Source organism: Salminus brasiliensis, chromosome 7, assembly GCF_030463535.1.
Source record: "Salminus brasiliensis chromosome 7, fSalBra1.hap2, whole genome shotgun sequence".
NCBI lineage: Eukaryota > Metazoa > Chordata > Actinopteri > Characiformes > Bryconidae > Salminus > Salminus brasiliensis.
The window spans coordinates 38,043,225-38,069,887 of record NC_132884.1 but is presented as its reverse complement, the minus strand read 5'-3'; the positions used below and the strand labels follow the sequence as shown (position 1 = coordinate 38,069,887).

Genomic DNA, 26,663 nt, shown 5'->3' with positions numbered 1-26,663 from the left:
GATTTAGACTAGTTCAGACAATTATTAGTTTGTTCAGGCTGTAGAACTTCTATTCTTATATCGTAACTTATGTTAAGATTTATACAAACTTTATGTTCAGTAAATTATTGATTGTGTGCAAAAGTGAACACTGCAATACTGGGCCAGAAAGGTCACACACTGTAATTCAGAAAGTGGTAACTTGCTTCAAAACTGAGGTCAGCCAGTCATCAGGCAATCATTACAAAAAACTGCATTCCTAAGAGGGGATAGCGTAGGAGGAATGACTACACACTGACTGTGAGTAAAGAGGTGCAGATTCAAACCCAATATGCAAATAGAAATGAGAAATCAGGAATGGGAATGGACAAGTTTCAGAAAATGCATGTGGGAGCACGTCTCAAGACTGAGACGCCCTATCGCGTCCATTCAAGTGCCTTTGTCCAGGTTCGCAAAAGCTTAACAAACCGTGTGCTACACAAAATTGCTTGTTCAGGTAACACAGAGAATATTGCTGGCATGATATCAGGGTAAAATCTGTTGACCTAAATCTCTTCCTTCATAAAACGTAATTCAGAATTCCTTGTTTCAGTGACTCAAATTCACAAATCAGGCAAACAAATTGGAGGTGCTTCTTTTTTACAGTGTGGGTTTACCATGATGCATATCCTGATGTCCTGACCAAAAAGGACACATCAAACTAACTTGAAAGACTCCTATTCTGGAACTTTGTCCATGTTATCTATTCAGTCATGTGGAGTGTGCTATAGTGTTTAGCTAGAAAATGTTTAATTTTTAAAGAGAGTAGAGGAACTAATACAAATTTATATTAAAAGTATGCTTCAGGAGTATTGGTTCCTCTCAAGGTGTCTTCCTCTTGATCTGAGGGAGTTTTTCCTTGCCACTGTCGATACTGGCTTGCTTAAAAGAGGTTCAGACCTGGATCTCTGTTAACATGCTTTGTGACATTAATTGTGAAAAGTGCAAAATAAATACATTTGAATTTACTTGAAAAATGATTATTTATGAATCAGTCTTTAAATTATCGAGGTAAAGAGCACAGATGGTGCTGCAGCCTTTAGTGAACTCAGAAGAGAACTGTTCTTTAGTAATGACCAGTTTGTTTAAGTAATTATAGAATACAGTATGAAGTGTAGAGTACATACTAGTGCAGTATGCAGTATCAGAACCTGTCAGTGCAAAAGAGAAAATGATGGTAGCTTGGTTAATTTGGTGGTTAAATTTGTTTTTCAGCTTGTCAGCTATAACTTTACATTCTTTGTTCATCATGCAAGTTCCCAAAACTCCTGCTTTAAATTTTCATTGTTGCCTTGGGGCCTTTAAACATGATCAGCCCAGTCAGTCCTTTAATCTGTATATAAATGAATATTGCAAGGGGTGTTTTTGTATTTGTGGTTGAATGTTCTATTAATATCCTTTTTGCTTCTTGAAACATCATACATTGTATGACGGCATACTTTTCCCAAAGCTCACAAGGAAGTCATGTCATAGCCTGCTCTTTATACTTCACCATCACTTTATCTTCTGCTGGATCTTTTTCTTGTGACTCTTCATGGCTAGTAGTGCTAGATGGAGTTATGTACCTCTTGAAGCAGTCATTGCTGTGGTGTGCTGCCTGGGCAATATGTTGGTGTTCTGGACCATGTGGACATGTGGTGCTCTCATAAAACCCAACTTCTGCTTTATTGCAACCCTGATGGCTGATTTTCTGGTTGGGTCTGTGGCCATCCCCATGTCTGTGCTGGTGGACATTAATTTGAAGATCTCTTTTCATGCCTGCATTTTAATGTGCTGCGTTTTCATTATGGTAAAGATAGTTTCTGTCGCCGTACTTCAGTACTTGACAAGCACCTATGTCTAGAGCAATGTGGTTTTTCTTGGTGTTTCATTAAAATGATGAAGCTAAACTAATACGATAGAACATGAGCTGCTACATTTAATTCCTTTATGGAAGAATTACAGTAAATAAGTTCTATTTTTTTTACTTCTTTCCCAAATAAAACTGTTGGTTGTTCTTTTCCTTTTCTCCAGGTATAAGACTACAGTCACTCCGAAACTCTCTTGGATCATGGTTGCTCTTTGCTGGTTGATTGCTGCACTTTGGGGTTTTATCCCTATGTTCAGCTGGAACAACTACAACACTTCAGACAGTACAACCCAAAACAATACAAACTCCACCAGCTTCGAATGCAGCTTTCTAACTATTATCCCAACTTCATATCTTGTAAACTTTATATTCTTCAGCTCTTTACTTCCTTCGTTGGCCATCATGACTGGGTTGTATTTCTACATCTTTCTGACCACTCGAAGGCAGTTAAGAGCACATATAAGTGAGACTACGGTACAGCCCAGCACAGATTACTGTAAAGAACACAAGCTGGCCACTTCACTGGCTCTTGGTTCTCTTTTCTGTCTGCTGGCTCCCCCTGTTCCTCATGCTCACGGTCAGTTTATATGGTCATAATATTGAGGTGTCTTCTGCTATCACTCACATTGGTATTGTTCTGTCTCATGTTAATTCAGCTGTTAACCCCATAGTATATGCCTTCAGGATCCCCAAGATAAAAGAGGCATGTAAGAGGTTGTGGATGAGACTTTACCACTAAAGAGAAGATCAGCAGGAGAGCAAACAGAATGAGGCTGAGAGCATTACCTAATGCAAACTACTGATTGTACACTCTGGTACACTCTTCAACCAGCATCTCTGAATCAGCCACACTGACCAAACATTATCTGATTGTAATGGCAGCCTCATGAGTACTTGTGGGTTTTGCAACTCCTCTTGGACTTCCTGTGTTAATCAGGTTATTTCCAAAACATTAATTCCAAACACGGTAGTTTCCCACAGTCTTCATTTACTTTTAAAATTATGTCAAATTTGACATTGCCTTGCTATATTGATTTATGTTGTCTTTAATTTTGGCCTTTTTTATTTGCACAATTTCTCTTGCCTGTATGTAAGTGTGTGTAGTTAGGGGTGGAACTGATTGGTTTGAGGTTGCATTTTCTGTACAAGTTGATTGTGATTCATCTCCAAAGTTCATAAGGAAGTCAGGTAACAGCGAGCTGTGTATCCTTCACCATCACTGTCTTGTCTGCTGGATCTCTTCTAGTGTTTTAATGGCTAGCAGTGCTAGACTAAGCTACATCCCTTTTGAAGCGATCATTGCTGTGGTGTGCTGCCTGGGAAATGTGTTGGTGATCTGGGCAGTGTGGACATGTGGAGCTCTCAGAAAACCCACCTTTTGTTTCATTGCAACCCTTGCAGTGGCTGATTTTCTGGTTGGATCTGTGGTCATCCCCCTGGCTGTGCTGTTAATTCATTTGAAAACCTCTTTCCATGCCTGTCTTTTTATGTGCTGTGTTTTCATTATGGTAAAGATAGTTTCTGTCGCCATACTCCTGGCCATCGCAGTGGACCGTTTTCTCCGTGTCTGCGTTCCTCTCACGTGAGTACTTTGTTTTAGATTCAAAACAATCTGGTTCTTGGTTTCATTAAGTTATTAGGATAATGAAATATGCTAAGTCAGCTGCTCCACATAATCCCAGAAAAGGCAGAAGAGGACGAGACCCATGCTTAAATAAATGTGCAAGACTATAGTTTGAAAATATTTTGGTTACTTTACTTCATTAATGTACTTTAATACATTAATGAAGTAGTTATAAGTACTTATACTTTGTAGTTATTGTCATGTCCGTGTCGCGTTCTGTTCATGTCTCTATTTACGGACTTTCAGTTCAAGTTCATGGTTCACATCATTGATCACAGACTCTTATGTTGATTGATTTGATTTGGTTCACCCGAGGCTGTGGTATTTAGGGAGTGGACGCTAGCAGTCTCATTGCCAAGAATTATTCACTCTGAGCCATCCTGGTGTGTTTTGGCGTCTGTTTTAGTTCCTAAGTCAAGTGTCTAGTGATAGATTTCACGAGGATGTCCGTGGGAGTCCCTCATGTTCCAGTTCTACTCGGCTATACCGTTCACGAGCGTGCCAAGGTTCAGGTTTGTCCGTGGGTCGCCTCTGGGGTTCAGCGACTGATCTCACAGCTCCTTAGTCATGTCAAGTAAGTTCTGTTGTGCCTGACGAGCGTGGTTTATGTTATTCCCTGTTTTCCTCTGGACCTGCCAGTAGTTTGTGTTTTGGTTATACCTCCCCTTTCAGTTGTCACAATCAAGCTTAGCTCCTTAGGTTCCACCAGCCTCGGGTGATGCTTTTAGTGTTGCTCACGTTCTGTTGTCACGTTTGTGTTTGTTTGTTCATTAGTCCCAGTATTATTGCTGTATTTTCCTGTGTTTACCCCTGTTCATCCCGCCTAGTCACGACCTAGTCAGTCATGACAGTTATGAGTACTTACATATATACATATACGGCATACTTGTAATATACATAGTTACTTTCCACATCTGCTTAATTCCTTTATGGAAGAATTACAGTAAATAAGTTCCTATTCTTTACTTCTTTCCCAAATAAAAGGTTTGATTGTCCTTTTCTTTTTCTCCAGGTATAAGACTACAGTCACTCCGAAACGCTCTTGGATCGTGGTTGCTCTTTGCTGGTTGCTTGCTGCACTTTGGGGTTTTATCCCTATGTTTGGATGGAACAACTACAACACTTCGGACAGTACAACCCAAAACAACACAAACTCCACCAGCTTCGAATGCAGCTTTCTAACTATTATCCCAACTTCATATCTTGTAAACTTGATATTCTTCAGCTCTTTACTTCCTTCGTTGGCCATCATGACTGGGTTGTACTTCTACATCTTTCTGACCACTCGAAGGCAGTTAAGAGCTCATATAAGTGAGACTACGGTACAGCACAGCACAGATTACCATAAAGAACACAAGCTGGCCACTTCACTGGCTCTGGTCTTGGTTCTCTTTTCTGTCTGCTGGCTCCCCCTGTTCCTCATGCTCACGGTCAGTTTATATGGTCATAATATTGAGGTGTCTTCTGCTATCACTCACATTGGTATTGTTCTGTCTCATGTTAATTCAGCTGTTAACCCCATAGTATATGCCTTCAGGATCCCCAAGATAAAAGAGGCATGTAAGAGGTTGTGGATGAGACTTTACCACTGAAGAGAAGATCAGCAGGAGAGCAAACAGAAAGATTTCTTTAAACTGCTAACCATAGTGAGAGATGTATTTTAGAACCAAACCCAAACACACAATGTGATTGATGTACAGCTACATGCAAATGTTTGGACACACTTGGTTAAAATGTCTGTTACTGTGAATTGTTAATTGAGTAGAAGATGGACTGATTCTCCAAACACATTAAGTTAAAGATTAAAGTTTCTTTTTAAGCAATTTAATTTAATTTTAGTTTTTTATTTTTGTCTTGTAAAATTAAGGTTTGTTATGAACTTTTACCAAAGTCTCAGACCTTAATTAGCTTGTTGACTTCACATTTATTAATAGGACAGGCCAGGTGATGCAAAATCAAAGTTGTATAAATACTCTCATCCCTTTAACAATCAGCCGTCAAATACTCCTTTATGCAGTTGCCTAGTACTCAAAATGAAATTGTTTAAAGACAACAGAGCAGGACGCCACCCAGGTGCTTGTTCAGTCTCTCGTCACTTCCAGACTTGACTACTGCAACTCTCTTCTGGCTGGTCTTCCTCTGCGTACCATCAGGCCCCTGCAACTCATCCAGAATGCAGCGGCACGGGTCGTCTTAAATGTCCCTAAACTCAGCCATGTTACTCCACTGCTGTGTTCTCTTCACTGGCTTCCTGTAGCTGCTGCCCACATCAGATTCAAAACATTTACATTTACGGCATTTAGCAGACGCTCTTATCCAGAGCGACTTACAAAGTGCTTTGCTATTTACCCAAGAACACCTTAGCTAGTTAGAATAGACTAATAATTCAAAAGATACCTCTAAGCTTTAGACATTGCTAAACACAATACAATAAGGCGACCATAGAACTATTTGTCCAAGTACTCTCTGAAGAGGTGGGTCTTCAGTCTGCGTTTGAAGACCGCAAGCGACTCGGCCGTTCGGACACCCAGGGGCAGCTCGTTCCACCACTTTGGTGCCAGGACAGAAAAAAGCCTGGACGCTTGTCTTCCACGGATTTTGAGGGATGGCGGGTCGAGCCGAGCCGTACTTGAAGCTCGAAGGGCTCTTGGTGCGGATCGGCTTTTGACCATTGCCATCAGATACGGAGGGGCTGGTCCGTTCTTGGCTTTGTAGACCAGCGTCAGGGTTTTAAATCTGATGCGGGCAGCTACAGGAAGCCAGTAGAGAGAACGCAGCAGTGGAGTGACATGGCTACATTTTGGGACATTGAAGACGACCCGTGCCGCTGCATTCTGGATGAGTTGCAGGGGCCTGATGGTGTGCAGAGGGAGACCAGCCAGAAGAGAGTTGCAGTAGTCAAGTCTGGAAGTGACGAGAGACTGAACAAGCACCTGGGTGGCCTCTCTAGGGAGGAAGGGTCAAATTCTCCGGATGTTGTACAGAAGAAATCTGCAGGACCGAGTTACGTTTGCAACATGACTTGAGAACGATAACTGATCATCCATCACTACACCAAGGCTTCCAGCTTCTGTAGAAGGAGTGACCAGTGAGTTCTCAAAGGTGATGGCAAGATCCTTTCTTGGTCCAGCAGTTCCCGGGATGTACAGCAGCTCCGTCTTGCTGGGGTTGAGTTTGAGGTGGTGAGCCGCTATCCAAGAAGAGACGTCGGTGAGGCATGCTGAGATACGGGCAGAAACCTGTGTGTCAGACGGTGGGAAAGAGAGCATGAGTTGAGTGTCATCGGCGTAACAGTGGTAAGAGAATCCATGAGAGGATATCACTTTACCAAGAGAGTGAGTGTAGAGTGAGAAAAGAAGAGGACCAAGAACCGAGCCTTGTGGAACGCCAGTGGAGAGACTACAAGGAGCGGACGTGTCGCCCTGCCACGTTACCTGGTATGAGCGTCCCTGAAGGTATGATGCAAACCATTGCCATGCAGAGCAAACCCTGACACTGGCCTACAAAGCCAAGAACGGACCAGCCAGACCCTCCGTACTTGATGGCAATGGTCAAAAGCCGATCCACACCAAAAGCCCTTCGAGCTTCAAGTACGGCTCAGCTTGAAAATCCACGCCATCCCTCAAAATCCACGGAAGGCGAGCGTCCAGACTTTTTTCTGTCCTGCACCAAAGTGGTGGAACGAGCTTCCCGAGTCGCTCGCTGTCTTCAAACACAGACTGAAGACCCACCTCTTCCGAGAATACTTGGAAGAATAGAGTACTATGGTCACCTTATTGACTTATGCTTAGTAGTGTCTAAAGCTTAGAGGTATCTTTGAACTATTAGTCTATTCTAACTAGCTGAGGTTTTTCTTGGGTAAATAGCAAAGCACTTTGTAAGTTGCTCTGGACAAGAGCGTCTGCTAAATGCCATAAATGTAATTGTAAATGACTGGGCTATAAGAAGATGCTGTTAAGCATGGTGTTAATAACACCAATGACAGCTGTACAGTATACTAAAAATCTCCCACCCCTATCGACCTTAGCTTACACTCCGTCAGACCAAACGGAGCTCGTCAAATTAACAAACGATCTAGAGAATACCCTCCGATCAACCTTAGACAAAGTAGCACCGTTTAAAAATAAAATGATGAGGCAAAAAAGGCTTGCACCGTGGTACAGTGATCAAACTCGTACCTTAAAACAAACAGTGCGGAAACTAGAGCGTAAATGGCGGACGACCAAACTAGAGGTGTTCCACTCTGCGTGGAAGGACAGCCTTAGTCAATATAGAAAGGCACTCATTAAAGCTCGCTCAGTGTATCTGGCCTCGCTGATCGAGAGAAACAAAAACAATCCCAGAGTTCTTTTTAATGAGATCTCTAAACTTACTAAAAGCCAGGCAGATACTCAACCCCAGATCCCAACATCTTTAACTAGTCATGTTTTTATGGACTATTTTAATAATAAAATAGAAAATATTAGACAACAAATCCAACCCTGCTTATTAAATCAAACATGGCCGTCACCCGATGTAGTTGCTTTAGAACAAAACTTAGTTGTAGAACAAAGGCTGGAAGCCTTCTACCCACTTCCACAGCCAGAACTAGAAAAAATTATATCCTCAGCTAATTGTACAACATGTACACTCGACCCGATTCCCTCTAAATTGCTAAAAGAAATTCTCCCAATTATAATCGGACCTCTTCTAACAATTGTAAATTCATCCCTTAGCCTTGGGCATGTACCCCAAACCTTTAAAATAGCAGTTATAAAACCTTTAATCAAAAAACCAAATCTTGATCCTAGCGTATTATCTAATTATAGACCCATCTCAAACTTAACATTCGTATCTAAGATATTAGAAAAAGCTGTGCCCCAACAACTCTGCTTATACCTGAGTAAAAATGACATGTATGAGAAATTCCAGTCTGGATTTAGACTCAATCACAGCACAGAGACAGCCCTAGTGAAGATTACGAATGATCTCCTTCTTGCCTCTGATCAAGGCTACGTATCTTTATTAGTCCTACTAGACCTTAGTGCAGCCTTTGATACAATAGATCATTCTATATTACTAGAAAGATTAGAGAAAATGGTTGGAATCACAGGGACAGCCCTATCATGGTTCCAATCATATCTAACGGGACGCTTCCAATTTGTAAAGATAAACGATTTATCTTCAAACTACGCAGAAGTAAGATATGGAGTTCCGCAAGGCTCAATTTTAGGACCACTATTATTTACATTATACATGTTACCACTGGGCTCAGTTATAAGCAGACATGGCGTTAATTTCCACTTCTATGCAGATGACACACAGCTCTATATATCAGCCAAACCTGACGATAAATTTAGATTACAGAAAATGGAGGACTGTGTAAAGGATATAAAACTCTGGATGTCACATAACTTCCTTCTCCTTAACAGTGACAAAACCAAAGTTCTCCTTTTAGGTCCAAAAGACTCTAGAAATAAACTATCAGACTTAATGTTAGACTTGGCAGATTCTCCCATCATTCCTGGTTTAGCAGCTAAAAATCTTGGCGTCACATTCGACTCAGATTTATCATTTGAGCAACATATAGCTAATATTAGTAGAACAGCCTTTATGCAGCTTAGGAACATCTCCAAACTAAGAAACTCCTTATCACTACAAGACGCAGAAAAGCTAGTACATGCTTTTATTACCTCAAGGCTAGATTACTGTAATGCATTACTGTCAGGTTGTTCCAGCAGGAACCTCAATAAACTTCAGCTGGTGCAAAATGCTGCAGCCAGGGTCCTTACTAAAACTAGAAAATTTGACCATATCAGTCCAGTTCTATCAGCACTTCATTGGCTCCCAGTTAAATTCCGTATTGAATACAAAATTCTTTTATTAACATATAAAGCCCTACATGGCCTCGCTCCTGAGTACCTGCAGGATCTTATAGTATAATACGAACCATCAAGACTACTTAGATCTCAGGGTGCTGGCCTCTTACGCGTTCCCAAAATTCAGAAAACCTCAGCAGGGGGAAGAGCCTTTTCCTATAAAGCCCCCCAGCTCTGGAATAACCTTCCAGATAATGTTCGGGACTCAGACACAGTCTCAATCTTTAAATCTAAACTGAAAACTTCTATGTTTAGTTTAGCTTTTGGTAATTAATGTTTCTTAGATAAGGGCTGCAGGTCCAGGGGTTCGCGGACCCAGGGAATTGTAGTACTCTGAGATGCTGGAGCTGTCGTCTCGCTGCTTACACGCGATCACTCAGGTTTGTTGACGGTGGAGCAGATAGATGCTGGTGTTCTCAGGGTACGCCCGTGTCCGTGTTACCTTCTGGCTCTCTCCTTTTAATTATGCTGTGATAATCAGACCTGCCGGAGTCATTAGACATACCCAGATGCTGATGATCAACATTCTCTGCACTCCATAAAATTCCTCTTAGAACTAACTTCTCTCTCTTTACCTTCCCCGAGTAAATGGCCACCCAGCCCGATCTGCAGGAAGATTGCCCGCTGAGGTCCCCTCTACCTGCATCTAACCAGCTGCCACCTACCAGTCCAGCCAGCGGGTCCCCCCCCCAACCCACCACCACCCATGGCTCACCCGCCAGCCGCTGCTGCCTGTTTGGTGGCCGTGCTGAAACCTAGATGGACTCGTGCCTGTCTGACACTATTAATATCACAACTATTAACTTTCTGTTGTACCTGGTTTGGTAATTTTTATCATTAATGTTTAAAACAGTCTGGCCAGAGGAGGATGGGTCCCCCTTGTGAGTCTTGGTTCCTCCCAAGGTTTCTTCCTCCAGCTCTGAGGGAGTTTTTCCTTGCCACTGTCGCCGTTGGCTTGCTCACGGGGATCTTTGACGCTTCATGTTATTTCTTCTTTCTTCTCTGTCTCTGTTCTTTATTAAGTAATAATTATGTAAAGCTGCTTTGTGACGACAACAGTTGTAAAAAGCGCTATACAAATAAATTTGACTTGACTTGACTTGACTTGACTTAAACATGGTGGTGGATCAATCATGCTTTAGGCGTGTGTTGCAACACATGGCTGTGTTTCACCGAGAACGTTTCACTGATAGAGAGGAAGATTGGATTCAGTTAAGTACACACACATTTCGTAAGCAAACATCACATCATCTGTAAAAAAGAAATAGGATGAAAAGAGGATGACTTCTACAGTGGGATAATAATCCTAAATAATAGTCCCTTTTTAAAGAAAGCTGTGGTCATAGGGGTGTTACTTGGAAATCAGGTCAATGTGTACTTGCTTAACTGTTTACAGTAACATACAAAGAATCTCTGATGACATACTGCTGTGGGCAAACCTTACAATACGTAGTCAGTGCTGTCTTCAAAGTGCATCCTATAATGCAACACAGCCACTTCCTGAGGATGTAACTGGTGGTGATCAGTGACAAACACAATCTATTCACATTCTTGAACAGAAATGGTCAGATACTTAAATGTACATAGGCAGGCGCAGACATCCAGATGAATGTGGATGTTTTAAATTAGTTGTGTTGTAATTGTTGTACATACTGTTTTATCTATTGGTCTTATTTCGGTTTACCTGCCTGAGCAGATACAGAGACTGCCAACTGGTCTTATGTAAAAGCTGTTTACAGAGCACATGCAGTGCATTTATCCAGTATAGCAATGTTCATGTGTGTTGTTTCTGTCAAATAAATAAATAAAAACATTAATTCATAAAATATGACCTTAAAAATGGACCCCTTTTAAATCTGCTATTGTGGCTTGTGTATCTTGACCTGAAAGTTTCACTCATCTCTTTCTCGAGTTACAGCTGTTTTTCCTGGGATGTTCAGAAATACAGACTGCTTACAGTTACACTGCACATCAAAGGGCAAAAGTATACTTTTATATTCAGTAAACTATTGTTTAATTACATTTTACAGTGTATGTTTTGGATAAGTGGACAATTATGTAAATTAGATTTACATTTTCCCTGAAACATGCAGTGATTGCCAGGAATTAATTATGTTAGACACCATTCGGCTTTTTTCAGTTCACAGTTCTGCCATTTGGTGTCAACGAAGCCCCCATAAAATTTCAGAATATGATGACCCAAACGTTGAGGTAAGCTAAAATGTTAGCTTTTGTTTCTGTGCTTTGTGTTGATGCTATCTTTAGCCATACCTGTGAGGAACACTGTGCATCTCTGGAAGGCACTCAATAGATTTAGGATAGGAGGGTTGGCTATCCACTCACATCTTGGCAAGGAGAGACACAATACCTGGTATTTTGTTTTGGGTGTAGGTTAGGAAAGGGAAGAGGAGTTGTATTGTCCATAGACATTGAATTAGTGATTAGGAACAAGTGAAAAGGCTTAATGCAGCATTCTCAAAACCCCACAATCAGGCTTTATATACTATTATACTACTATTCAAATTCCATCATAAATTCTCCTATTATATTGATTTTTATTGTGTCTTTCATTCTGGCCTTGTCATTTGAGCATAGTCAGCACAATTCCTCTAGTTTCTATATAAATGTTTGTTGCTAGGGGAGGTATTGGTGTTTGGTCTGTGGTTAAATGCTCTATTTAAGTTCTTCAAAACGTCATGTCTGCTTTTCTCAAAGCTTACAAGGAAGCCAGATAACAGTCAGCTCCTAATACTTCACCATTACTTTATCTTCTGCTGGATCTCTTTCTCTTGCCTTTTCATGGCTAGTAGTGCTAGATGGAGCTATGTACCTCTTGAAGCGATCATTGCTGTGGTGTGCTGCGTGGGAAATGTGTTGGTGATCTGGGCCGTGTGGACATGTGGAGCTCTCAGAAAACCCACCTTCTGCTTCATCACAACCCTCGCTGTGGCTGATTTTCTGGTTGGGTCTGTGGCCATCCCCATGTCTGTGCTGGTGGACATTAATTTGAAGATCTCTTTTCATGCCTGCATTTTAATGTGCTGCATTTTCATTATGGTAAAGATAGTTTCTGTCGCCGTACTCCTGGCTATCGCAGTGGACCGTTTTCTCCGTGTCTGCATCCCTCTCACGTGAGTTTATTTTTTGCTATTTTTTTGGATTCAGTACTTGAAAAGCACCCATGTCTAGAGCAATGTGGTGGTTCTTGGTGTTTTATTGAAATGATGAAGCTAAACTAATACGATAGAACATGAGCTGCTACATTTAATTCCTTTATGGAAGAATTACAGTAAATAAGTTCAAATTTTTTACTTCTTTCCCAAATAAAAGGTTTGATTGTCCTTTTCTTTTTCTCCAGGTATAAGACTACAGTCACTCCGAAACGCTCTTGGATCATGGTTGCTCTTTGCTGGTTGCTTGCTGCAGTTTTGGGTTTTATCCCTATGTTTGGATGGAACAACTACAACACTTCGGACAGTACAAACCAAAACAATACAAACTCCACCAGCTTCGAATGCAGCTTTCTAACTATTATCCCAACTCCATATCTTGTAAACTTGATATTCTTCAGCTCTTTACTTCCTTCATTGGCCATCATGACTGGGTTGTATTTCTACATTTTTCTGACCACTAGAAGGCAGTTAAGAGCTCATATAAGTGAGACTACGGTACAGCACAGCACAGATTACCGTAAAGAACACAAGCTGGCCACTTCACTGGCTCTGGTCTTGGTTCTCTTTTCTGTCTGCTGGCTCCCCCTGTTCCTCATGCTCACGGTCAGTTTATATGGTCATAATATAGAGTTGTCCTCTGCTGTAACTCACAGCGGTGTTGTCCTGTCTCATGTTAATTCAGCTTTCAACCCCTTGGTCTATGCCTTCAGGATCTCTAAGATTAAAGAAACGTTTAAGACGCTGTGGTTGAGACTTTACCACTGTGGAGAAGATCAGCAGAAGACTAAACAGAAGTATGCTGACAGCAGTAGAAACAACAACATTGGTACAAAAAATAGCAACACGACACAGGACTCAGAGTTGTAAAACAAAGATTGTACGAAGCAGATCAAGAAATTATGTATTATGTTTCCAAATCCTGCTTTAATAAACAGTATAAACTGTATTGTTGTTCAGAAACCAGACTCTCCAAATGATCCTTTTGTCACTTATCGCACTTTGATAAGTCATAACAATGACTTATCTTTATATGCCAACCTGTACAAAATGCTCTTTTCTTTGATTGTGTTTTCTGCATGTTTTCTTTGTTGGGAAAACTGACATTAGGCTCTGCTGTGTCCGTCAGGAGTTTTGTATTTTTAATGAGGGGTTGCAATTACACTCCTTGGCCAGCAGGGCATATACGAATACCATGCTGAACAAGTACCTCAGTCTGATCCTGATCAGCAGCTGAGCAACCGTCCAGTATGTGAACAGGAGTTTCTTTAAACTTTTGAAAAAGTTAGTGAGAGGTGTATGAATAGTAGCATGTACATGTTTGGGCACACCTGGTAAAATGGTTGTTACTGTGAATGTCCCAGTAAGCAGAAGATAAAGGCATGGAAGTTAAATATGAAACATTCTTCAACCAAAATCAATGTGTTATTTTTGTTTGGTGTGATTTAACAGCAAAAAAAAAAAAAGGAAAGGAGCATTCTGCACGGGTTTGGGCACCTCGAGAGATTTATGCTCTTGAATAACTTTAACGAGGTCTTAGACTTTAATTAGTGTGTTAGGGCTATGGCTGATTGGTAATGAAAATCATCATTAGCAAAAGATCTTGTTCCAACAATCAGGAGCCATGAGCTACTCTAAGAAACTGCCTACCAATCTAAATATAATAATCTGCACAGTTTAGGTGGTTTGGTGACTTTTATCAATAATTTATAAATAGTCCTGATCAGAGGAGGATAGATGGGTCCACCTTATGAGTCTTGGTTCCTCCCAAGATTTCTTCCTCCACCTTTTCCTTGCAACTGTGGTCTTTGGTTTGCTCACTGTAAAGAAACAGCATTTATCAGAAATGGTCGAGGTGAAATCCTGCTCTGGAAATCCAAGAAAACTTTGTGAGAGACCTGCTTGTAGAATTTATCAGAAATGGTCGAGGTGAAATCCTGCTCTGGAAATCCAAGAAAACTTTGTGAGAGACCTGCTTGTAGAATTGCAAAAAAGGCCAAACAAACCCCTGGTTGACTGCAAAAGACCTTCAAGAAAATTCAACAGATTCTGGAGTAGTGGTGCACTGTCCAACCTTCATCAGATGAACATATTCCCTTATCACAAAAGTCAGCACCAGAAGTTTTCTGTGAAGCATGGGGATGGATCAACCATCATGCAGAAGGGGGGTGTTGTTGAGTACTGACCATGCAGGGTGCCCAAACCTGCCAAAATCTGTTACTTGCCTAACATATATTTTGACCAGGGGTACAATGAATACACTATATGGGTAAAAGTATTGGGACACCTGGGATACCTCATCCCAACTCTTACAGAAAAGTGTTGGATGTAACACCATCATTCTAGAGAACACAGTTCCACTGCTCCACAGCTCAAAGCTGGGGGCTTTATACACCTCTATCCCATGCCTGATTTTAGGCATGGTGCCATTTGTTTTGTGTTTATCTACCCTGAAGAGTCCTATTCTAATGACAGTACTTCCCTCTGTGTGTGCATTTGCATATCTGTGTCAGCAATGTGTGCAACTTCAAATGGATAAATGAATCTTACATAAGTTTGGGGTTATGGTAGAAGTAGTGTTAGAAAACAATGCATGTAATTTCAGTTGATTTGGATAATATTGTAATAGTTTAATAGAGTAATAATTACACAGTAATAATAATTGAAAGTATTAACTTTTCTCATTGTATTAAATATGTTATTGAGACCCTGTCCACTCTTCATATTACAAATTTCTACCACCTGACAAGCCAACCAATAAATAATAATAATAAGATAACTGTTTATTAATCAAATAAGCATGACACAAACCATATTGTATTCAGTATTTATTTATTTTTTAAAGATCTTTTAAAAGCAATAACAGCACATTACGCTTTGAAATATGCATAAATTTGATTAATTCACATCAGTCATTAAAGGCACAGTACCTGACATGTGTTGTTTGGTTGTTCATAGCTGTTCACTGGACAATCAGCTATGGGGCAATCAGTGAAGACCAACTCCTTCACTTTCTCAACTTTACTTTCATCAACTGTGCTGTTGCGTCTCTCAAGGAAGGCAATAGACTGTATAGTTATCACCACAATAGGATGTTATTCCTCCCACAAACTATACAACCTACTACCTCACCTTGTGGGAACACATTTCCGGATGGACAGAGCTCCAGATTTCCTGCTACACTGAATTTTCCAACACGCTGTACATACACAACAAACATCTGAAATTGTGGTTAACTTCAACACAGCTGAGCAATGGACTTATGTGGTGTCAAGGTGAGGAGGAGGATGGATCCCTGCTTCTGAATCATGGTTCCTCCCAGGGTTTCTTCCTCTAGCTTTGAGAGGGGTTTTCCTGGCTGGCCTCACTTACATGTTTTACATGTTTCATTTCTTAAACATATAAAATTCAGCTTGTAAAAAGCACTATACAAAAGAAATGTGCCTTACTTAACTTAAATCAAAACCACAGGTGTACGATTGAGATAGGTGTCCATGTTAGGTCAGCGTGCTGTCCAGTCATCCATGAGCAGACCGTAGATCAGACTGTCTCCTTAGGAAAGACAGTAGATTGTATAGTTATCTCAGAGGGAGGATTAAAACCCCACAACTATTCAATCTACTACCTCAGCCTTAAGGACAGAAGCTTTCACACCGAGGCTGAGATATCACCTTAAGAGGCTGGATGAAGATCAGAAATGGAGAGACGTCATTAGGTTACATTATGTTTAGTGTATTTTCTTGTTTCTTCTTGGTTATGAATTATTAGAAAATTACAAGCAAACAAATATAAACAAACTGGTTAATCAGAATGCAAAAAGCATAGATTTTGGTGCTGATCATCGTCTGTGAACTCCAGGCACTGTATGTATGTATGTATGTTCACCAGCAGCTCATCTGATTTCCTTTAATGAATGACTAATTAGAAAAACTGATGTTGGTGTGAACTGGTGTTGAACTGAAACAGAAAATACTGGACTTCCGCTAGGAGAGCCTTAAAAATAGTCTAACACACACCCACACACACACACAGACACAGACACACACTACAATCACAATGTATGGTTTCATTGATCAGGAATAAAACCTGGTATCTATATTAAAACAAAACAAAAAAAGTTTTGTAATTTTTTTTTCATTACAAAGGTTTGTAATGAAAGCTACTGTAAAACAAACAAAACAACAACAACAACAATACATCACCACCACTGTCTGAGTGTCAAATTGTTTGATGACTGGAATCAAAGAAATGATCCAGTCATCAATAAATGTTGACATCTGGACAATTGTGTTTTTACATTATGAAAAAACAACAAAAATAAATAAAAATGCTATATTTTGTTCCAATTTGTTTATTTGTATTTATTGTAATGACAAAACAGTAGCCTTCTGTATATACTGTATATTTACCAATAAATGTGCCGTATTACAGGGGTTGACACTGTCAGTTCTTAAGTTCTGTTACTGAATGAACTGGGCTAAATAAGCACACATGAGGCAAAGGTGGACAGAGAAGACCAATGAATGACTTTCGAAGAGTTAAAGGCGTACATAGTAATCTTCCGCTTAATGGCGGGTCACGTCCGCATCCTTACTTCTGAATGACACTCCTCTAAAGAGCCAAGGGAGGGAATTACCTTGAGGGAGCAATTTCCTCTCTCTTCTTTAGGCCTGACTTTATAAACCTGGTACTTCTGGGTGAAAGCTTGTTCAACACTTTTTGTGTTGTGATCTCACTTCAGATTTCAGTGGTTTACAGTATCTGCATTTACAATCTCTGCAAGTGTTTATGATCAGGCCTGAGTCCCTTTTGTGTGCATGTTGTTGTTTTCTTTTTTGTTTACCAAAAAAATAATCAGCACTCGAAATGAAATCACAACAGAAATTGTGCTAATTTGTGTAAGCCTCGTGCATAACTCACTGGCGTTGAGTGTGGTTGGCACGTAATACGGGTAATCTGCGCCAGGAAATAGTGCCCGTTTTCTGCAAAAGCTTGGCTCTTTGTAGCCCTTAGAAGCCTGTGGAAGCTTGCTGTTTAAAAGGCAGAGGTAAATAGCTGAATTTACACATGGCTTCCTCAGCTGTCCCAATCTCTGTGCCTCCACGAAGTGGCTCGTATAGACAGTTAGCACGGATAAGGAGGGAAAAGAACTCCAACAAAATGGCCGCCCTCCTGCCATTTTAGGTAATGGAGTTTGGCTCTCACATGTAAAGACATCTGTGATGGGAGAGAACTTTCAAGCTCCCGCAATCTAGTTTAACGATTTCAGGAAGAAAAAAAAACATCAAGCTGAGTTATGAGTTTTACTGTAGACCAGTGTTTCTGTAGAGCAATCTTTTGGAGTTAGTCAAAATTTTGGTTTCTGATTAAAAATCTTATCTACTCAATTTTTAGCCGTACTGTATTAATTAATTTACCCTGACTAACAAAGTTTCAGTTGATGAAAATAAGACATATAGTTAAATCACTTGTACAATGTACATCCATAAACACTATTTACGGCAACCTAGCAGTAAAACCTAAACTGTAGAGCAAGTCTAACCCTTGCCTTTGGACAAGTTACTGCTTGAGATAACCAGCTAATATACTAAAGTGCTAACATGCAAAGTAAAGAAGTTTGTTGTGCTAAATTTCAAATCTTCAAATGTCTGTTTTTGAGCTGGACTTTAGTATCTTGCATTGTTGTCGTTGTATTGTTTAGCTTTCTGGCGGTCAGAGGCACTACTTTGGGCACACATATGCACTAAACTAAAATACTGATAATGTCATTATGTAATAATATTTGTGCTCTGATATCAATATGTTGAAAATCAACAGTTTTCATTTCTTTAATAAAGAAAAGCTCGCTGTAAAAAACAATTTACGTCATAGATTTTGTTGACAAGATTAACACTGCTGTAAACTCAAACAACCCAAGCATGCTAATCACATGCAAACCACAACATACCTTCCATACTTTCTATTTGCCGCTGAGGTGCTTTTTTCCATTATCCGTCCTTCATGACTAAAATGGCTAATGCACAAATACACATCATACATGGCAGATATGATACTTATGATAACAATGATATAAAACAAAACCCAGATCTCATTGTATTAACTCTGTGTCTCCGGTGGCAGCTGAGGCAGGCGGACAATGCCAGGCCCTGGCATGAAGCTGTGCCTGAGAGGCTGGCAGACGAGGGTCATGGGGGCAGGCCAAACAATCGACCGCCATGCAAGGGGGGGAGGTGTAGCAGTTACCCTGTCGTTTTGCATAAATTAGCATGTGAACCAGAGACAGTGAAAAGCACCACAGTAGCTCATTAACATTCAGAATTCCTCTTTGGCCTAATTAATGGCGACAGTGATTGAAATGTTTTGGCATGGCGGCTGGCCGAGCTAAAGGCAGCCTCTGGTCGATGGGATGGAAGAAGCAGCATGGTTGTTGGAATGGTGGGTGGGGGTTGCACGAATAGAAGGAAGGGAAGCCTCTTAATTGAGACGTTGACTCAATTAGGTGAACGGTTTCAGGTCTGTAACTGGGAACAATGCTACTTTGGAAACTGCTTCTGCCTTCCTGTCAAAGAAAACGGTTGCCAAAGTTGGGGCAAGAACAACCCTGAGATGTTAAGAGCCCTGAGAGGTTTAGTGAGTTGCATTTTGGATAGAAGCAATCAATGTTTTGTGGCTAAATGTCCCAGGAAAACATAATTTAACAACCTTAGGTCTTTTTTCTGCATCTAATGTGTGAGGAAGCCCTGAGTTTTCTTTTTGAGGTTTTGGTGATGATATCACTGTATTATCTCCTCAAGCACTATCATGCAGTCATCTTTCCAAACATATGCTAAAAGAATAAGTACTTTCTCTCACAAGGCCAGGCGCTTGATTTACAAGCTCTGTGGCCTCTCGGTGCAGCCCTGCTGTTCATTTTCTTTGGATCTCAAAAGAATTATTTGTTGTTGTATCATTGTATATGGTGCGTGTCTTGCTGAAGCCCATGGGCCATTGCACATAGTAATGCCTATGTCAACAGGAGCCTCAGTCTTCATGGCTTAAAAGCGACTGTGTATGCTAGGTGTAATAGTTTGCTACGCAAACAATACGAGAACCTAACCTGAGATGTAGCTTTAAGCCCTTATTTCTCCATCTCTGATACCATATTTGTACCTTCTCCACAACCCTATTGGGAAGAGAGTCTCTTTTCATGACAACTTGGCAGTGAAGTGTCAGCATTTGGCAAGCTTTTTACTGCACCACCAACAACAACTATGTAGTAACTGCTAAACTGCGTTTCTTCAGTACTGCTTCCAGTCTTGCCTCAGAGACTTTGGGACAGTTTCGCAGCTTTGCGTTGATCCAAAACACTTTAAATGACCTTGATCAGGGAGACGACAGGAGATAAGCGGTTATTTTCAAGCAGGCTTTCACAACCACACTGTTGGAGCCTGCCTTAGGGGTGCTAAAATGTTTATTAGTTCTTTCTTATCAGTGCTTGAGAAAGGTCTTGCCATTGAGATCAACAGATTTATGAGTTTTGTTGTGTCCCTGGCAATATAATGAACTTCTTTACTGGAGTTCTTCGAACAACAGCCACTCAAACATCCAGAAAAGTGAGCCTTGGGTGAGAACCCAAGAAATGGATCAAGAGTTGGCATGGTAGTGAAACGACAATTACGGCACTTTAAAATCGGCACTTTAAGGTGGTAAACAAAGTAAATATGGAGCTTACCTTACTCTCGGAGTAGTACTCCATTTGTAATAAAAGTATTAACCTACCTCTTCATTCAGGGCTGAATCTGATCAACACTTTGAGAACGTGCAACAAGGAAAGTATCTCTTTTCTCAATTCATCGTCTTCACAGCTGTTGACATCCAGGTCAGGATCTATGACTTCTTTATGAGAATCTGTCAATACAACAATGTACCATTACTAAGCTGGTGCTGAAGATCTCTCGGGCTACTTTTTCAAGTCATTCTGTCATTCGGCACGGCCGGGGGGGAAAACGCCCTGCGTACAAAAATAGCGTCCCAAAACAGGAAGTCTGCCTGCTGTCGACCTGGTTTGACTCTGTCCTGTGTTCTCGGAGGTCCCTCGACATTTACCTCTTATCAACTCTGATAGCGGCATGGCGAACAAAAGCAGCTCTCGGCGCTGGCTTCTCCTTTTTCTGTCATAAAACAGTGCAGATTCTTTGAGCACACAGGAGGAACTCCCGCTCAGAGTTCTGTAGCTCTGTCTCGACGTCCGTCTGAAACCTCTCTCTCGAAGCAGATTCATTCGCTGTCAGATTTCATACCGGGCTTAGTCTCTTCTCAACATGATCAACAGCCTTGCTCTGTTTGTTCGATAAAATGTTAGAGACAGTCCTCTGGTGCTGAAGCATATCACGTTGCAGTTACTGCTACTTTTCACTGCCTGAAGTGAACATGTCGTTAGGAATGACAGTTAGACAACATATCTGCTGCTTTGTATGATGGTGATAAAGGTATTCTATTATTATTAGCCCGGTCTTGTAATCACACTCCATGGCTGAAATATGTTTCCTGATAAAGGAAGTGTGACTTTGTTCCTGGTTAGCACAACCATACTAGTCAGAGAGAGAGAGAGAGAGAGGGAGCGAGAGAGAGAGAGAGAGAGAAAGAGAGAGAGAGAGAGAGAGAGAGGGAGGGAACACAAAAATAGCAGGAAGTAGAGATGGCGGGCCAGAAAGAAAATATCATCAAGTAACATGGTGAGTTCATCTGAGGATAGCCAAAGAGGGGAGGAGAAAGCATTCTCATTTTCTGCCTGTCACCCCGCCCTTCATCTCTCCTGCTCTCTGCATCTCCATTTCTTTTTTTCTGGTGGACATTCTACGCCTGTTTCATATGGCCAAAGTGTTTAGCATAGTTAGAAACTGGAAACTGTCCGCTTTCAAAGTCGCAAAGAAACAAAATCCAGAAGTCTGACGAACTGACAAACTGTAGAGAATTAACAATATGGCAGCTAATGGGCAGCAGAGCATTTTATTCAGCAACACAGTACAACAATATGCATGATTCCGTCGTCTGGATCAGTCGCCTGGATCGTAATATAATGTTTTTATCCGCGCTTCGGGAATTTAACCCCTTGAAAAGCCTATGGACCGTCGGCAGGCCGAAAGTGTTATTACAAACTTCTATTACCAGAGAATAGCCCCTCCAGTTTGTACAGAAGTCGCTGTAGCTACTGAGTAATATACCTTAGTGTGTGATAAGCCTGGGAGTGTTAAGGGGTTAAAGGAGCGAACTGTATGAACTGTATAATACAAGAATTCTAGGTAAAACTTTGTGTTTATACGACTCAAATGACTTAACTGACTCTTTTTTTTTTGCAGAAGCTTGATAAGACTGCTAATAAAGGCTATGTTTAAACCACGTATCTTTTCAGCATCGAAAGCCAAAATCGGCCTATGATGTCCAAGATGTATATACACGGAATAAATCGGGTTTTCTTGTTTTCCGAAATTGTCCCTTCCTTTGTTCGCTTATTTTCTTTTGTATGCCCCACGTTTGAGGTTACTGACAATGTCATCAGTATTAGGCTGAAGCTGGCTATTGCATACAGAGCTAATTCCTCTGTCTACACATTCAGACCTACAGGCCCAGTTAAATATCAGCCCGAGAACGGAGACTAATTTTACAGCTCTCAGCGCCAAGACAAAGAGACTGTTATCTTTACCTTTATCCCGCCAACTTTGTGCAGTAGGTCGAAAGCCGCTTTCCGCTTGTTTTTAAGATCTCTGTGTTGCAATTAATTCTTAGGCCGCTGATTGCACCCGAAACGACGGAAACCTCTCTCTTGCCTTTACAATCAAGTAAAAAATACTCACATTTGAGGAGCGTTTTGTTGCCTGCTATCGCACACACACAAGTTGCCGTCTAAAATGACTGTAAACAAGTGGGTCGTGCCCACAAGAGAAAGCCTGAGGCTTTGCTCTGAATACATGGACACGGACAGAAGCAGAATCTGCTGTAATCACCGCCATTGTCACAAGATGCAACGTCCCCTCTTCTCGTATATAATCGACAATTTCTTTCCCCCGAAGTGTAGGTCTTAAAAAGTTAAGCGTGATTTTAAATCGTACCGTAATGGCGGACACGTTTGCATGGCGGCGGAGGGAAAGGCAGACACGTGTGCAGGAGGAACAGCGAGGATGAGGAGAAGTGAGAATGAGCGAAAAACAGGGAAAGAAAAGGAGCGCTGGACAGGAAAGCAGAAAGGCTGAGCATTAGACGAGCGGCACGGGGCGGCGTCCCGAACCCGAAGGAAAAAGTGGGGAAATACCTGAGGGCGGCTTGGGCCGAGGGGAGGCAGGCGGACAGGCGAGGAAGGAGGAGGAAGAGGAGCGGGCGAAGGGAGGCTGTGTTCCACGTCTCGATCGCTCCCTGGCAGAGGCAAGTGAAAAAGGCAGAGAGAGTGAGAGGCACTGGTGGACTACCCTCGCTCACGCAGAGGGCTGGAGCCTGAGCAGCGGCCAGGCTGTCCGGCCATGCCCTCCTATATCCCTGCCCACTTCGGCCATGCTGCCAAAAAACGAGACAGAGAGAGAGAGAGAGAGAGAGAGAGAGAGATAGAGAGAGCGCATGAGGTCACCACGGCACGAGAAGGGAAGACTAAACAGATATGGGCAACACTGTTTTGGAGCACATCCTAACTTGCGGGAAACAGAAGAGACAGAGAGAGAGAGAGAGAGAGAGAGAGAGAGAGAGAGAGAGAGAGAGAGCGAGTGTATTCATTTCTTTGCAAGACAGAATAGTTTGTGAGGCGTCGTAGTTTCCCCTTTTCCGATCTGTCGTACTCTGGCCTGGAACACGATAAGCGGCGTCACTTGGCAAGGCCTTAAGACTCGGAGGGAAGGAAGGATCGATTCCCTCCGAAACCTAGACCAACAACACATCCCACCACATCCCACCACAGGTACTTGGTGACCAAGCGATAGCAGGAAAGTAGGACCGACACAAAACAGAGAAGTGACTGAATGTTGCGAAAACAAACCCAGAAGAAAGGAAATCAGATAGATGTACTTACACAGTCTAGGAGTCCGGCTAGGTCTGAGATACGATGGGCCGGGATTTAAGATGCCTCTCAGAATAAAGAAAGAGAGAGAGAGAGAGAGAGAGAGAGAGGGTTTGTGGTGAAGTCTTTTGTCAGCATTTGGCATCCGTCCCAGGTAGTACATGCCTCTCCGTTCTCCTTCTACAGAAGTCATCACGGCGTCTTTAGCTGTCCTGCTGCTGCCTGTGCTTTTTACAGCGGATTTCCCCTTAACTTTCGCGCTCCCCAGACACTAAGGGTACAATTTTCTTGCGGCCGGCACAAGTGCACCCGAACCTGAACAGGCTCTGCCAAGGGTGAAAGTGTTCCCTCCAACAAAAGCCCACCCAAAACTTGGGGAAAGTTACGGAACAATCCCATCGCGCCACTTTTTTTCCGATGCGATGCAGCAGGTGAAAGAGGAGTCCTGATGTCCTGGGGAGCCTGATGTTCCTTACTGAAAGTGTCCACGTCTTGTTGCTTTTGCTCATCCGGGACACTGATAAGCTGGGCTGCAGGAAAGTTAAAACTAAGGGTTAAAAAAAATGCCACGAACTGACTTGTGGGAGTAGTCGGTGGCAGTGCTGCGATGAATCTTGTCCAGCGGCATGGGAGAAAAACAGGGTTCACAATCCAGGCAGCTGGCTTGCCAAGAGAGGGGAGAGTCACAGAAATAATCCAGCCTGCCAAAAAGTGTGCCTCACCCTCCTCTCAGGGCAAGGGCGGTGAGAGAAAAGAGAAAGAGAGAGAGAAAGAGAGTCTCCCAGACAAGTGCTTCAGTCGTCTCCACTCATCCTTTTCTCAGGCATTGTCCAGGGCAGCTCACTGTGTGATGTCACGGCCCCCTTTTCTCTCTCTCTCTCTCTCTCTCTCTCTCTCTCTCTCTCTCTCTCTCTCTTTTGTTGTTTGTTCATTTATTTCTCTCCCCACTGTACTCCTCAGCTCCTCCCCTCTGCAGCCAACACACACTTTCAGCACCCTCCCCAACCACGTCCCGAAAAATGAAGGGAAATAAAGAAGCATTTTCAGAGTTGACAGCAGTCCTCTCGTCTCCTACAGTCTGTTATGGTGGTGAAAAATGTAGAGGACAACAGAAGCAGCAGCAGAATAGGAGAGAGAGAGAGAGAGAGAGAAGCTGTCTTCACAAATCTGTCTCTGTGCCTGCCTTTTCGCGAGCAGGGAGCTTGTAAAACTTTCAGCTGCGACGGCTTAAGGCCAGCCTCCATTGGCAGCGGTTCAAGAAGAGGGTTGGCCGCTTCTAAAGCAGCGTGGGGAGCATCTGAGAGTGGGATAGAACCGTGCTGGGAGGAAGGGGGGGTGGGGGGGTGGGGGGTCAGAGAGGTGCATGTGTATGGTCTGTGGGCTCTGCATGTTGACAGGTTAGGAGGCGGGAGGCTGGGGAGCTGGAGACTGGTGGCGGGGGCATGCCAGCTGCAGCGACTCTGGGGTCATTTGGGGTACGCAAAGCAGAAAGGAGAAGGGAGAGGGAAGGGCGGTCTTAACCTACTATTTTCAGCACACATTTATATGTGGTCATTTGAATGTAATGCATAGCTATCAGGTATCCAGTACATGACACACGTCACTGTAACACATATCCAATATATGATCATGGGACTGTAACACATATCCAAAGTATGACCATGTGACTATAACACTTCTAGTATATGATCATGTGACTGTAACATGTCAAATATATGATCATATGTCTGTAGCACATCTAGTATATGATTATGTGACTGTAACACATATCCAATATATGATCATGTAATTGTAACACATCTAATATATGATTATGTGACTGTACCACATATCCAATATATGACCATGTGACTGTAACACATATCCAATATATGATCATGTGACTGTAACATATCTAGTATATGACCATGTGACTGTAACATGTATCCATTATGTGACAATGTGACTGTAACACATATTCAATATATGACCATGTGACTGTAACAATTATCCATTATATGACCATGTAACTTCAACACATATCCAATATATGATCATGTGACTATAACACATATCCAATATATGATCATGTGACTGTAACACATCTAGTATATGACCATGTGACTGTAACAATTATCCATTATATGACCATGTAACTATAACACATATCCAATATATGATCATGTGACTGTAACACATATCCAATATTTGACCATGTGACTGTAACACATATCCGATATGTGATCAAGTGACTGTTACCCTTATCAATATATGATCATGTGACTGTAACACATCCAATATATGATCATGTGACGGTTATCCTTATCAATATATGACCATGTGACTGTAACACATCCAATATATGATCATGTAAATGTTATCCTTATCAATATATGACCATGTGACTGTAACACATCCAATATATGATCATGTGACTGTTATCCTTATCAATACATGACCATGTGACTGTAACACATGTCCATTATATAATCATGTGACTTTAACACATATCCAATAAATGACCATAAAATGTATGGAATATATGACCATGTGATCATAATAGATATTTAATTTGTAACCATGAGCCCAAGACCATGACCAATATTTGTCCATGTGACAAAAACATATCCAATACATGATCATGTGACTGTAATAAAGATCCAATATGTGATTGTAATGCCAGATATGTGACCATAACACATAACACAGACATGTAATACATATATGATACATGACCTTATAACATTACACATATTCAATACCTGACCAAGTGACCGCAGCATATCCGACATGTGACCATGGCACTCGAAGACATATCTGATGGATTATCATCAAGACATATCTGACAAGTGAGCATGTGACCGTATTTAGAACTACTGTCAGATTAAAAGTCGTGTATGCACATGTCAGTGCCTTTATCTAGTGCTGACAGCATATCAGGCTCAGCTAACACATGTTGGTGACAACATGTGCGCATGCGGGTGCTTATAGGGCAGAGGTGTGTTTGCACTAATGGCAGATATGGCAGATATGGGTCACTCACAAACACGAATGTGAGTCAGCAGGGCAGAAATATCAGATCTGAGCAATAAGGTTCGTCATGTGACATGCCCCCACCCTCACCCCCCCCTTCTGCATCGATGCT

At 41.7% G+C, this 26,663-nt stretch overlaps 2 protein-coding genes and 1 pseudogene across 2 annotated transcripts; all 3 read left to right on the top strand.

Moving 5' to 3' along the window:
- Positions 1-1,552: 1,552 nt before the first annotated feature.
- LOC140559750 (adenosine receptor A1 pseudogene) lies at positions 1,553-2,657 on the top strand (annotated as a pseudogene).
- Positions 2,658-3,120: 463 nt separating this feature from the next.
- Positions 3,121-5,083, top strand: LOC140559627 (adenosine receptor A1-like). The gene is made up of 2 exons (XM_072683173.1): positions 3,121-3,449; positions 4,504-5,083. Exons 1-2 carry the CDS (start codon positions 3,121-3,123, stop codon positions 5,081-5,083), a joined length of 909 nt encoding a protein of 302 aa, XP_072539274.1.
- Positions 5,084-12,148: 7,065 nt separating this feature from the next.
- Positions 12,149-13,389, top strand: LOC140559749 (adenosine receptor A1-like). Its single transcript, XM_072683355.1, has 2 exons — positions 12,149-12,480; positions 12,708-13,389. Exons 1-2 carry the CDS (start codon positions 12,149-12,151, stop codon positions 13,387-13,389), a joined length of 1,014 nt encoding a protein of 337 aa, XP_072539456.1.
- The last annotated feature ends 13,274 nt before the right edge of the window (positions 13,390-26,663 follow it).

Coding starts and splice junctions, on each gene's coding strand:
- LOC140559627 (XM_072683173.1), top strand. CDS start 3,121: ATGGCTAGCAGTGCTAGACTAAGCTACATCCCTTTTGAAGCGATCATT. Junction 3,450..4,503: donor CGTGTCTGCGTTCCTCTCAC/GTGAGTACTTTG, acceptor CTTTTTCTCCAG/GTATAAGACTACAGTCACTC.
- LOC140559749 (XM_072683355.1), top strand. CDS start 12,149: ATGGCTAGTAGTGCTAGATGGAGCTATGTACCTCTTGAAGCGATCATT. Junction 12,481..12,707: donor CGTGTCTGCATCCCTCTCAC/GTGAGTTTATTT, acceptor CTTTTTCTCCAG/GTATAAGACTACAGTCACTC.